The sequence below is a fragment of the Capra hircus genome, chromosome 10 (genome assembly GCF_001704415.2).
Source record: "Capra hircus breed San Clemente chromosome 10, ASM170441v1, whole genome shotgun sequence".
NCBI classification, from domain to species: domain Eukaryota; kingdom Metazoa; phylum Chordata; class Mammalia; order Artiodactyla; family Bovidae; genus Capra; species Capra hircus.
In genome coordinates, this window is record NC_030817.1 from 88,942,545 (window position 1) to 88,956,590 (window position 14,046).

The 14,046-nt window shown below is 51.4% G+C and overlaps 2 protein-coding genes across 5 annotated transcripts in view; both read left to right on the forward strand.

Annotated features, from left to right (window-relative positions):
* IGDCC4 (immunoglobulin superfamily DCC subclass member 4) overlaps window positions 1-5,769 on the forward strand; it is a 38,866-nt gene extending 33,097 nt beyond the window's left edge. For all 4 annotated transcript variants that reach the window (XM_018053649.1, XM_018053652.1, XM_018053650.1 and 1 more), the window contains exons 17-20: window positions 543-648; window positions 1,197-1,425; window positions 2,155-2,316; window positions 2,880-5,769. In XM_018053649.1, the coding sequence (XP_017909138.1) occupies window positions 543-648; window positions 1,197-1,425; window positions 2,155-2,316; window positions 2,880-3,293 (911 nt within the window). In that variant the 3' untranslated portion in view covers window positions 3,294-5,769. The remainder of the gene's footprint in view (window positions 1-542; window positions 649-1,196; window positions 1,426-2,154; window positions 2,317-2,879) is intronic.
* The window catches only part of IGDCC3 (immunoglobulin superfamily DCC subclass member 3), a 42,702-nt gene continuing 39,200 nt past the window's right edge, over window positions 10,545-14,046 (forward strand). The window contains exons 1-2 of the mRNA XM_018053815.1: window positions 10,545-10,887; window positions 13,552-13,857. Of these exons, the coding sequence (XP_017909304.1) occupies window positions 10,797-10,887; window positions 13,552-13,857 (397 nt within the window). The 5' untranslated portion in view covers window positions 10,545-10,796. The remainder of the gene's footprint in view (window positions 10,888-13,551; window positions 13,858-14,046) is intronic.

Below are 14,046 nucleotides of genomic sequence, written 5' to 3' on the forward strand. Positions count from 1 at the left end.
TTAAGACTCCACACTCGCTCTGGACGGGGCATGGGTTCGATCCCTGGTCAGGGAACTAAGATCCCAAATGCCGCACAGCAGCCACAAAAGAAAAAAATATCCTGTGTGCCACAGCTAAGACCTAGCATAACCAAATAAATACATTTTTTTTTAATGGGCAAGAATTTCAAGGTGGTGACAGCAGAGCATTAAACCAAGCCCAGAGCCCTTCTAAGCATGGGCCACGTGCCACTGCATGTGTTACACACCTGCGAAACCAGCCCTGTTAGGCAGGCAAGAGGCATCTTTCACTGAAAGGCCTGGTTGGTGGGGAAGAGCTCCAACTTCCAGATGTCCAATGGGGCTGACAGTTGGAGAGAGAGGTAGTGGTGGTCCCTGTGAGTCTGTGGAGCCCTCTGATCCTTGCATCAGAGATTTCACGTGTCCAAAGGAAGAGACTCAGGCCAGTGGCCTCCAGAGGAAGCCCTAGGATGTCCTGGTCTATGAGCCTCGGGTTTTCTCCTGTCCTTGATCTGTTCCCTTCCCTCCCTCTCCCCTGCCAGACTCTTTGGATGTGCACTCAGTCACGGGCATCATCGTGGGTGTCTGCCTGGGCCTCCTCTGCCTCCTGGCCTGCATGTGTGCTGGCCTGCGCCGCAGCCCCCACAGGTGGGTGGAAGGACCAGTCTGACCACAGAGAGGAGCAACTTCCTCTGCAGAGAAGAGAGAGCAGGGCAAGTGGCTGTGACTTGCTCTAGCCCCTCCTGGGGGCCCCATTAAAGTTGTCTGGGATGAATGGGTTGGGGTGAGGTCCTCGTGAGCATGCGGAGCGGAGTGGGTTTAGGGACGCCCCCAGCGTATCCCCTCAGTAAGGGCTGGCATAGCATAGCTGCCTCTCTACTGCTTCCTTGCTGGTGGTTGTTAGTCGCTCAGTCGTGTCTAACTCTTTGTGATCTCATGGACTCCTTGGTAGCTGCTAGCATCTTGCAAAGAGGGCCCCCAAGTCTCCAGATGCCCTGAGCCCGAGGAGGAAGGATCTCAGTGCAGTGTGACAGCTGTTGTGAACAGTCACAGAATTTCTTATCCATTGCACAGACGGTGAAATTAAGTCTCAGAGATGGGTAGGAACCTGCCCAGGGACATAGGCTGGACTAATCCCAATCCCAGCCCTGCCCCTCTCTTTGACCACACTGTCTGTTCCCCATCTTCCCTTCCAGAGAAGCCCTCCCAGGGCTGTCCTCCTCGGCCACTGCTGGGAACCCCGCACTGTACTCCCGAGCCCGCCTGGCCCCCCCCAGCCCCCCAGCTGTCCATGAACTGGAGTCCCTTGTGCACCCTCGACCCCAGGACTGGTCCCCACCGCCCTCCGACATCGAGGACAGGGCTGAAGTGCACAGCCTTATGGGTGGTGGCGCTTCTGCCGCCCGGGGTCACTCCAAGAGAAAGGTGAGCCTGGAGCCGGGGAGGTCCGAGCCCCACACAGCAGTTCATTCCCAAATAGGACACTAGGGGGCGTGAGAGCACGCTGTGTGACCCTGTGAGAGGCCCGCTCCCCCCTCCCCTCCCTGGACCAGCTGCAGAAGAAAAGGCTCTCCCTCCTCTTTGAAAGGGTTGGCAAGGCAGGGAAGCAGATGGGCCTCCATCTCTGGCAGAATAGGTCAGCCTGGTTCTCAGGAAGGAGGGGAGAGCCCCCGAGGGGCTGTTGGCGGGTGACTCAAGGTGGCCAGAACACACCTCATGCTGGGAGCTGGGGAGAGCTCTAAGACCCAGTTCTCCCCAGTGTGGGGGAAGGAGGCTGGTCCGGTAGGCTGTGGCCAGGTAGGACAGGGACCCAGATGAGGTACGTCCACACAGGGAGGGTCCTGTCCATGCTGGCAGTGCTGGCTCGTCCTGCATTTTCTGACCAGCCAGCTCGAACCCCTGAGTCCTTTCTCACCCTCTCCCTGCCTCTGTGGTGAAGGAGACCTTGCCTGGCTCAGAAACTCCTGGACTGTTCTGCAGGAGCATCCTTCTACCCTCAAATCCACCCCCAGACTCTCAGCCCATTCTGTGCCTGTCCCCACTGCCTTGGGGAGGGAAGTAGAAAGGGGGCCAAGAGTCTGTGGAGGGGGCTCCAGCCGTTTCCTGCGTATATCCCCAGCCAAGCCCTCAGCTCCTGCTTCTTTCCCTGTGCAGATCTCCTGGGCTCAGCCCGGTGGGCCCAGCTGGGCAGGTTCCTGGGCAGGCTGTGAGCTGCCCCAGGCAGGCCCCATGCCCTCTCTGACTCGTGCCCTGCTGCCCCCTGCTGGAACTGGGCAGACACTGCTGCTGCAGGCTCTGGTGTACGAGGCCATAAAGGTCAGTATCCTGGAAAGAAAGGGGGAGGGAAGGAGAGAAGCTCCCATGCTTATTAAGAGCAAGTAGTGAATCCTCTGGAGACTCCTGGTGGTAACATCCCCGGGGGTAAAAGTCGAGCCTGGAGACCCCCGGAGCCTCCAAAGGTGAGTGGGTGGAGGGCAGGCCAGTGTTTGGGAGGGCAGGCCAGTGTTTGGGAGAGCAGGCCAGTGTTTGGGAAGACAGTCCCTCCTCGAGCTAGGCAGAAATGGGCCACTGCAGAATTCCCACGGATCTGAGGGTGCACCAATCTGACTGCATTCAGCCCTTCTTCGTGTTCACGGACCCCTGCCTGTATCTGGTATTTCTGAAATTCTGTGACAAGGGCAAATCGTAGTGTTTCCCTGCCTTCCCCTGGATCTGATCACCATCTCCTAGAGGACAGTCTCTGTTCTTCCCTTACCAACTCCCGCATGATATATAAAGGGCTCTAGGCTGGGGGTCAGCCTCTCTCCACCCCGAGAGTGACAGTCATTCTTCTGACGGTCACGCTCAGTGATGGTTTTTGTGTTCTCTGCTCTGACCAGGGCAACGGGAGGAAGAAGCCTCCCCCAGCCTGCGGGAACCAGGTGGAGGCCGAAGTCATCGTCCACTCTGACTTTAGTGCATCCAATGGGACCCCTGACCTCCACCTCCAAGACCTGGAGCCTGAAGATTCCTTGCCTTCAGAGGCTCCTGACCTCACTTCAAGTGTTGTGGATCTCAGTCAGGGGGAAGACTGGCTGGACCGGGAGCCAGGAGGGTGTGAGCAAGCAGCCCCTGGGCCAGACAGACTCACCTGCCTGCCAGAAGCAGCCAGCGATACTTGCCCCTACTCAGACCTCCAGTCCAGTGAGGCTCTGGAGGAGGCCCCTGGGAACAACTGCCAGCCAAAGGCCCCCTGCCCTCCAGGAGCCAGCCCAAGCCTGCCCAAAGCCCCAGTCCCGTCCTCCTCTACTTAGCTCCCCTAGAGGGCACCATTTGGGACAGGCTGGTTTGGATCATGCGACATGACGCGTGTGGCTACACGTGTACTCGTCTCTGCCTGCAAGTCATCAAGCCACTTGGAGCCTCCTGGGGTGCTTTGGCTCGGGGAGAGGAAGGATTGGATTATTCACTCCCCCCATACTCTGTGACACATGTGACGCACAGTTACATGTGATGTGCACATGTGTGAAGCACATGTGTGTGTGCTGGTTGGTGAGCTGGGAAGCTCTGGGCCAGGCAGTGCTCACTGTGGCCTAATTGATCCTCCAGGTCAGGACACTGCCCCAGAGTGGTCTGTCCCCAGCCCTGCGGGCCCCTACTCTGTCACCCAGCCTTTTATTACACACTCTGAGAGTGTCTCCAATGCCTTGTCTGACAAAGACAGCCCCGGCCCACTTTCCGGTTGGGCTGGGCTGAGTGCAAGTAGGCTCTGAATGCCTGACACTTTAGTTGCATCACCTCCCATCTGCCATGTGCCCCGAGCCCAAATTGAGAGGGTGTCTCCAGCTCCCCTCAGAGCGAGTCTGCACCTAATTTTGTAATTGGGGAAGTGCCTGCTTTTGAAAATCTGCTTTCTCTTGCTTTTCCTTCTCTCCTCCCCCTCACTCCTCTAAGGTCTTGTTTCTCTGTGCCCCTGTTCTCCGGGGCTCTGTCCTCTCCTCTCTGGGGCTCCTGTCTGTCCCTGCTGTCTCTCTCTTGCCTCTCCCACACTGTGTCATGTGGCTCTCCTGCCTGGGTTCAGTCTCAGCACCCTTCCCTCACAACACGACTACCTCATGTCTGTTTGGGGCCGTGATGGGACTCCTGTGTCCGCCGTCCACTTCAGCCATCATCCTCCTGCCCCTGCTTCTCTGTGCCTCTGTAGACCCCATCCCTAGGCAGACTGCACACCCCCAGTGCGGGTTGGGAGAGGACTTTTCAGCTTCCCTTGCATCTTTCTCCCTGGGATTGAGACTGGAGGGTTCTCCTTAGAGAGGATAAATGCAAGTCATCCTTGGGGGTTTTGAGACAGGGAAGGGGGAACATGACCCAGAGGCTTGGGATACAATTATTCCCTCCCTTCCATGCGGTAAGTCTGGTTTGCTGGACAGAGGCGTTTGAGGCACCTTCCTGCCCAGCTGGAGCTTGAAAGGGAGAATGGGGTGGGAATTAGGGGCTGGGCAGCCCCTTCGCTTCCCACTCTGTGCACCTTGTCCAGGAACTGACAGGGTGGGGCTGGGAGGAATCTCATCCTCTAGGGTGCTGGAAGTAGGGTCTTCGCACAGGACAAGGGTGATGGGCTCATCTCATTTTGCTCTTTCTTCAAATTCAGTCCTGAAGTCATTTTCTGTTGACCCCCCCCACAGGGATAAGCCTGACTTGTTTCATTTATTTGATTTTGCACCTCAGCCTCTCAGAGGACCATTTAGGACTTGGTCTCTTCTCCCTGAATTCACCTTTTTTTCCACAGAGCAGCAAGCACATCAAGGGTTAACTCTGGCTTCTGAGCCAAATTAGAAATAACCAGTCTATCTTTCCTTTTTTTTTTTAATGGTGAAATGTCTCTCCGTGGAGTTGCAGCTTCCTCAGACCCTTTCAGCATCTGTGTTTATTACACTCGGGTGTCACTCAGGTTTGACACCCGCACCTACATTTCCTCCTCCTCCCCCTTCAGGCAGCCTATGATAACACTAAAGATTATTAATGTTGGTTTTGTATCTCGTTAAGGACAGAACTGTCATTTGTACTATTTCTGTAGCATTCAGCATTGCTGTGGCTAACACTACTGTATATGTTTCATCAGTGCTCTGAAGGTCAAAAGCCTCATTTTATTTGGCTGCTTTGATTTTTTTCTTTTTTTTCCTAAAGGGGGAAAAAAAAAAAAAACTGTCCTGAATTAAATAGCTGTTTTAACAGTAGGCTCTTAGCATTACACCACATAGTCATTTTTCATGTTCTTGTTTAACAGGCACTGAGGTTCTGGTTTAAATTAAATAGCTGCAAATGAGACAATTTATAACCCATTAGGTTGGGTGGAAAATTGTTTCTCAAAAGCAAATAAGTAATAAATCTGGTATCTGCCTATAACTCACAGTTGATAAGAACATGGCCATTACTCACTAGCATTATATATGATTTGGGCTCTGGGTAATTTGGAAGTGTTAGGTTTGTGTCTTTGTAGCAGTATTTTTATTAGAAAAGAGTCCATTGGCCTTTTACAGGGTATTAATCCTTTTGTCACCTACCATGGATGCCTTATGGTTTTTGAGTCTCATTTAAAAACCTTTTCTTGATGCATGACAAGTATAATCGGTACCTGCTCATTTATTTGTCTGTAGTTTTGCTGTATTATTTAATTATTTTTCCAGCATTTTTTCTCCTTACAATTATGATATTCTTTAGTGTTAAGCCAATGCATTGATCATATATCTGTCCCTGTAATGAATTAATAAACTATTTTCCAAAAATGTTCTTGTTTTTAGAACCAAATGACTAGAATTTCTTCAGCCTTTCTGCCCTAAAGAATGTATTTCTTACCAGGATGGGAAATGTTGAGTTTTGAGCAGAAGAGCAGGTGGTTCTAAGAAAGAACTGGACTTTCTCTGAAGAAGAGGGAACCTTTGTACACTGTTGATGGGAGTGTAAATTGGTGCAGTCACTGTGGCAAACAGTATGGAGGTTTCTCAAAAAACTAAAAATGGAACCACCATATGACCCAGCATTTCAACTCCTGGGTATGTAACATAACAAAAACACTAATTTGAGAAGATATGTGCATGTCAATGTTCACAGCAGCATTATTTACAATTGCCAAGATATGGAAGCATCCTAAATGTTCATCAACAGATGAGTGGAGAGAGACAATGTGGTATGGTTAAGCAATGAAATACTGCTGTGGCTGCTGCTAAGTCACTTCAGTCATGTTCTACTCTGTGCGACCCCATAGATGGCAGCCCACCAGGCTCCCCCATCCCTGGGGTTCTCCAGGCAAGAATAGTGGAGTGGGTTGCCATTTCCTTTTCCAATGCATGAAAGTGAAAAGTCAAAGTGTGAAGTTGCTCAGTCGTGTCCAACTCTTAGCGACCCCAGGGACTGCAGCCTTCCAGGCTCCTCCGTCCATGGGATTTTCCAGGCAAGATTACTGGAGTGGGGTGCCATCGTCTTCTCCAATGAAATACTACTCAGCCATAAAAGAGAATGAAGTTTTGCCACTTGTAACAACATGGATGGACTTGGAGGGTATCATGCCAAGTGAAATAAGTTAAAGACAAATACTCTATTACTTATATGTGGAATCTAAAAAATACAACAAACTAGTGAATATAACAAAAAAGAAACAGACTCAGAGATAGAGAAAACAAGCTAGTGGTTACTGTGGGGAGAGGGGAAGGAGCAAGATAGGGTAGGTCCATCTACTATGTATAAAATAAGCTCCACGGATATGTTGCGAAATACAGGGAATAGAGCCAGAATTTTATAACTGTAAATGGAGTATGACCTTTAAAATTATGAATCACTGTATTGTACACTTGTAACTTATATAATATTGTACATCAACTATATTTCAATAAAGTAAATAGGTTACTTAGACTCCTAGGATAGGAACTACTCCCCTCACCTCAAAAAAGGAACTGAACTATCTCCCTCCCTCAACAGGCACTTAGAAAAAACACCTGAACTTAGGAAAGATGCTTTCTTTTTTTTTTTTTTTTCTATTTCATATAACACACCATGGTTTATGTATGTTTGTTCTTATACAGCATAATTGGGTTGTGTAAAGGAGCCTTTTTGCCAGGGACTCAATCAAGAAAACTAAAATTTACATTTAGGGAAAACAATTTTGCAATACTAGGAATAGGAAGTAGAAAGCCTTTTGCCATTTTTCTAGGCACAGGGCCAATCTTCAAGAAAATTTCAAAACAAGCTGTTTGGCTTTGACTTACTCCTACTCAGTATGTAAACACCCAGGGCCTTCATGTGCCCTTTACCTAGGGCTACCTGGTACCCTCAAATGTCCTCTGCCTTAACTTACCATTCCTCTTTTCTCACTTCGACCCTTAGCAAAACTTCTTTTCTCTCTGAGAAGATGGATAAGGCTTCATTTAGTAGTAGAATCTCTTGAAATTAAAATAATCAGTAGTAAGGTAATATGTCAGGTAGTAGACATCTCAGAGATTTATGTTCTAAAACATAAAGCTTAAAATCTCAAAATGAATCTCTGGTAGAATTTTAGGCAGAACAACAGGAAAGTCAGGTTGTAGGTATATGCTGGGAGATGGGGTCACGTTTCCAGGCAGCTCACACTGAGCATGTATACAGTTACGTTGGAACATTTACACTTTCCTCCCTTTATCTAAGGCTTAACTCAAAATTCTCTAAAATACCACTGGTTGTTCTGGGGATCCTTCCTCACTTATCCACCCAATGAGACAGGGGACATTGTAGGGGGTGGGCAGAGGGTAATGTCACATCACAGAAAGAAAATGGCATACCTGGGTATAATATCTCCAGTAAGAGTGTAACTTTCAACCTAATACTAGTATGTTACTGTTCATAATGTATATAATATATATAATTTAGGTAAATTATCAAGTTATAAAATATATAATAAAATCTTATAAGAAACTCTGAAACAATGGATGCTTCATAACTACAATAAGAATGCAGCTATTGGCTAAATTCCATCAATTCTTTTTAATTCTCTTTGATTTGTTCTCCTCATCTTCTGCTTTCCTTTCTGCAGGTCGCTTCTTCAGCCCCTTCATTTTCCTGGTTTGTAGTTTGCTTAGGTCTTGCTTTTGCATATGAATTCTTCCATAAGTTGTACCAAAAGTATCATGAGAGATATTCTTCTTCTTCTTTGGCTTCAGGGCTTTGGGCATTTTCATAGATAATTTATAAAGGTCATCTGATGCTAGGTGTGTCCGCCTCAGAACCAAATCCAACAAGGGTCCCATCTCTTCCAACTCAATCCGTGGTGTTCTACAGCCAGATTTCTTCAACAGCAACTTATAGCTTCGAAAGTAAATCTTCCCATTCAGGGCAGTGAAGTGTAGAACGTACTCTAAACCAGCCAGGCGGATATTTGATACTGTGGGGCCTGTGTACCGCCAGCTTACGCGATAGGGCTGTGTCAAGATGCTTTCTTTGATGGCATTCTTTTAGGCTCTTCAAGGATCTCTTTTCATCTGAACACACATTTTTTTTAACTTTGTCGGATGCAAGGGAGGAGTGAACCACCAAACTCCAGAGATTGGGTTCGACAAATCTTCTTTGTATAAATCTGGCTTCCAAAATGGCCCGTGATGCCCATTCACACATGTGGGTGCAGTGCCTATGAGCTCAGAGACCCACACATGCACTCTCACCTTCACAATCATGCTGGTGTCCATTAACTCAAACCTAGGCACAACAGTCATACACCAGACTCCACGCTTACACCCCACACACATCTCAGGATTACAGTTGGCAACTGCTCTGCTAGGATCTTTATAGAGCCTGGACTATGGGTGTTTTTCTACTGCTGGGAACCAAGAACCAGAGGCCTTCCTGCCCAGGACCACCCCCAAAGTGGCTGGTGAACCAGCCCTGAGTTAATTGACACATTGTAGGGGGAGATACCGCACATTTTGCATGCAGGAGAATAGCCATTATTTGCATATCACTCTCAGACCAAGCGTTGTGATAAAGAAGAATTAAACACTTGTCAAAATTAATTTAAAATGACAGCAACTCAGGACACCAATTTGACCTCTCCTGAGTCTAGGACAAGCCAAGAAGGGGTTGTTGAGAATTCAAGCCCTGCAGGAGGGAGTTTCAGGCCTTTCGGCCCAGGGAAGGCCCCCACCCCTCCGTTTCCTATGGCCAATAGAGGCTCATCCTTCCTGCCCTTCCTTGTAAGGAAATTGGTTTGGTACTTCGGTGTGTTCCCTGACCCTGAATTTCTCCATTGCCTCCTACTGCTTGCTCATATGTCTCAAGTCCTGTTCATCTTCCAGTTGCTACTACAGAGTCCTTGGGCTGCACAAACCCCATCACTAGTAAACTTACCTGATTTCTGGAGGCCCTTTCTTTACCTATCTGCATCAGAGTTAGTTTTATATATGTTAACACTCCTGCTCTGCAATTCCACAGTTGGTATCAAAAGAGAGATGTAATTACTCCTCTGCCTGACCAATTCAATGCCAATAGCTGAGTAAGGCAGAGACTACTCTCTTTAAACCTCTTGCTCCTCGAACTTAGTAGATGCTCAGTAATTTTGATGGACTAGCACATCATGCTGAACTCAACAGAAGATCATTTAATAGCGAGTGGCCAAGACTGATGGTCTCTGCAGGCGAGCGGGGGGCTGTATCTCCTAAGAGGCATGCCTATCTCCCGTAACAATCCTTACCTGAGACTGATGTCATCTCCTTTTACCTTCCCTGACATGAAACATTGAGTCTTTGTGGCACAGAAGTGTTATTGGGAATGTTAACTTTCAGTGTGCTATTGCAGTTATCAGGTCATTTGTCATGACCTGTATCCTTTACATTTCCTTGAGAGTGAGCAGGGGAGACAGGATATCTTTATCTTTCAGATGAGCTCTGAGAGTGACTGCCCGGGTTTGCTGAACTAACCAGCAGGGAGAAGTGGGGTCAGAACCCGGGTTACTTTAGCGTTCTCATTGTCCTGTTAGGTCTGCTCTCTCAGGGCCCTGGACCAAGCCGCCTTCCCACTCTTCCTCCCTCCTGTCCACCCAAGCGCTACAACTCTTCGGTCTAAAGAGGCCAACCTTGCAGCTAAACGTCCTAACCTTTGGGTGAAGAACCAGAAACCCATGGAAAACCGAATCTTTGACAACTTTGTGCAGCTTTTAGGGAATTATCTCGACAATACAGACTTGGACACGGTGCAGAAGGGCGCAGCAGAAAGAGTGGGTAGGAGAGAATCCGGCAGCTTTGCGTGTTTCTCCGCAACCCGGTCCTACTCCGCAGTCCACTGGGTTTCCACTCCCCCAGCCCCCCAAGTTCGGAGCTGGCCCGCGGGGAGGGGTCCGGGGCTGCAGCTCTGGATGGCGCCCGCCGCTCCGGCCCCAGTTCAAAGCGCAGGGGGCGCGTCCGCCGCGCAGCCGGGAATGTCCGGCCGCTTAAAGCGCTCGCCGGCTCTTTTGTTCCCCAGACCCGGCCTCCGGGGAGAAGGGGCTGGGGGAGGGGACCGGGAGGGGAAGGAAGAGGGGCGGCGGGCGGCGGGAGGGCGGGGCGGGTGGTGAGAGTGCGGAGCGCGCACCCCGGGCGAGGCTGACAGATCGCCCGGGTGGGTGCAAGATGGCGCAAGCGGCCGCGCTCGCCCTGCGCCCCCGGAGCTCCTAGGCAGGCATGTGGCCCCAGCCCCCAGCCGCCCGGGCTCGGCCCCGGCCGGAGCCCCGGCCCCGGCCCCGGCGCCGGCCCCGCGGGACACTGTGAGCCGCGAGAGGCCCCAGAGCCGCGCGTCGCCGATCCAAGCGGACCGCGAGCCCCATGGCTGCCTCGCGCGCCGCGCCCCCGCGCCGCCGGCCCCGGCTCCTGCTGCCGCTGCTGCCGTTGCTACTGTTGCCTGCGCCAAGCGACGGTGAGCTAGGGCGCCCGCGGTGCGGCTGCTGGGGCCCGAGCCCCGGAAAGCGCGAGAAGGGAGTAAGCGGGCGCGGGGGGCGGACCTGGGGAGAGCGGCGCGGACCTGCCGGCGGACCGCGGGCTGGAGGGACTTGCCCAAGAAGGGGAGACGGGCGGGACGGGGAGGAGCCGGGGGAGAGGGCGCGGAGGCCCGGCTGCCGGGAACGCGGAGCCAGGCGATGCTGAGGATGGACCCCCCCAGATGAGAGCCTCACATTCAGTCCGCCGCGGCTCCAAGACTCGGTAGTGTCCGAGCCCGGACCAAGCGGCAAGGAGCGCGGCAAAGCAGGAGATCGGCGGGCAGGCTGGAGTTGGGGAGAGGGGGGAACGAGCCTTGGGAGACCGCAGGGCTGAGTCCGGTCCGAGGGGCGAGTTGGGGAGCGCGGAGCCCGGGTGGGCACCGAGTGGCCCGCGGTGGCCAAGGTTGGGAGACCGCCGACCCCGGGGGCGGAGTCCGGGACTGAGCGGGCTGAGATAGGTGAAGAGAGCGCGTTGCGGGTTTGGAGAGGGACTGGGACGCGGAGTCCGAGGGAGAGATCGCGGAAGAAAGAGGTCCCCGGCTGGCCGTGCGTGGGGAGGGGGAGACACTCTGCGAGCTGAGAAAGGAAAGAGAAGCCGACCGAGGGCGAGAGAGCGGCGGGGATGCCCACGTGCCCGCCCTGCCCCGGAGGGAGCACACGCAGAGCTCGGGGTCTGCGGGCTTTGCTGCCCGGAGCTCCGTCACCACCACCCTGTTCCCTCAGGGGATGTAACGGGCCCATTTCACGCGAGAGAGGTGAAAATCTAGTCGCTTCCCCTCCCACCCCAAGTTCTCAGCAGACACTCCTCTTGGGCAGTATTCTCTCCCCTCTTAGCTCCGGAGAAGCAGGATGTCGCAAGCGCATCTAGTAGAAAGTTTATCCATCCCCCAGTTGCTATTAAAATACCGGGGTTGGGGTGCGGAGCCGAGGCAGCTGAAACGCAAGTCTTGGGAAGGATGGGAAGGGATCTGGAGGGGCGTGACCCTCAAATATCTTAAAATACGAATTACACTTCCCTGAAGGTGGGGGAAACGCCCCTCGCCGCAGCGCTCCTCCTTCTCCTTTCTACCCCCTCACTGCCCCGTCTCCCCGCAGCCAGGGAGGGCGCTGGCCCGGGAAGGGAGGGGCCCGCTCCGGGATCACTAGTTGCCCAGAAATGCGGAGGGGGTCTGTGGCTGCCTTCTCAGCCCAGGTGGGTTCATTTCCCCAGGACTGAAGTTGTAACTGGTCTGGTAAGTTGCTCGCTGGAGAAGTTGGGGACTTGGCATCATGCCTGGGCTTGGAGCTCTCGTCCCTCCTCTCCCACTTCTGGTTCCCTGATCACCCTCATCTTCTCCCTTCTCTTCCTCCCCCTCGTCTTCCCCTTTTCCAGTTCCTTTCTCTTCTGCAGGAGTGAAGAGGTTGCTGGGAGAAAGGTTCTAGGAGCCTCCTTCTTTCTGAATTTTGAGAAATCGGAGTAGATGTTTGGTATCCCTCATCCTTTCTATGACAAAGGCAAAAGAAAGGGAACTGCCAAACCCCAGAGCATCCTAGGGGTGGGCAGTGGAGCTGGACCATGACCTGGCCTGTACCCAGTCCTAGACCCACACACCCTTCTCCCTGTTCAGATGGTGTTGTCAGCAAAAAGAAGCAGCGATTTATTACCATCTCACTTTATATTTGTTCAGAAATTTTAACTTTTCATAGTGCCTTTACGCCTGTAGGTCATATTTAACATAGGGCTTCCCTGGGGGCTCAGTGGTGAAGAACCCACCTGCCAATGCAGGAGACATAAGAGACGTGGATTTGATCCCAGGTTGGGAAGGTCCCCTAGAGGAGGGCATGGCAACCCTCTCCAGGATTCTTGCTGGGAGAATTCCATGGACCGAGAAACCTGGTGGGCCACAGGTCATGGAGTTGCGAAGTTGGACTGAAGTGACTGAATGCCTGAAGTGACTTAGCACGTACAAACGACACAAGCCATATTGTTGTTCCTTATTTAAACAGATGAGGATGGAGAAGCCAGGGCATATTGAATACTTTACCTGAGGTCACACTGTGAAAGTCTGTGCGGCTTCAGTGTTTAACCAGGTGGCTACAGAAGTGGCAGCAGCTATGCTGGAATCAGTCTTGCTTTTAGGTCCCAGACTTGTAACTGTTAACTCTGAGGTCTCGGACAAGCTGCTTAACACCTCTGGGCTTCAGTTTCCTTTTCTGTAAAAGATATGAATAAAGACCTCGTGCCACAATTATAGAGTCCATGCACCACAATGAAGATTTTGCATGCTGCAATGCAGCCAAGTAAATAAATAGTTTTAAAAAACATACAAATAAAAGAAAGGTGGTAGAAATAATATCCATCTCTCTGAGATGGTCTGTTGATTAAGGAACTGTACTGCATGAGATGATACTTCATAAGGCAGAAATTTCTATATATTAATAGAGATTCCAAGCATGAGATGACCCTTCATAATGCATACATTTCTATATATTAATAGAGACTAATTAATATCGCAGAATGATGGGGATGGGACACTCAGATCCAGAGAACTTGGAAGCCCTGTGTTTTCGAGTTCATTCCACACTAACTTCTCCTTTTACTCTCTCTCCCCCTCCTGATGCAGGTCTTGGCCACTCTGCTGAACTGGCATTTGCTGTGGAGCCAAGCGATGATGTTGCAGTCCCTGGGCAGCCCATAATGCTGGGCTGCAAGGTAGAGGGGACTCCTCCAGTGCGAATCACCTGGAGGAAGAATGGGGTGGAGCTGGCGGACAGTACCCACTCCACTGTGCTGGCCAATGGATCCTTGATGATCCGCCACTTCCTGCTGGATGGAGGAGGCAGCCCTTCAGATGAGGGGGACTATGAGTGTGTGGCTCAGAACCGCTTTGGGCTGGTGGTCAGTCGGAAGGCTCGAATCCAGGCTGCAAGTAAGTGGGTGCCCTTACTTTTTTTCCCCCAGGTCATGGAGGGATAAAGGGAGCAGTTCCATCTTATGTAGCTTCTGGAGAACTGTTTCAGCATGGGTCAGTTGAGAGGAGCATAGCAGCAATTTGCAGTGCTGGAATTATATCATTTACTCATTTAACTGACCGGAATGCAATTTGACAAGAATGTAG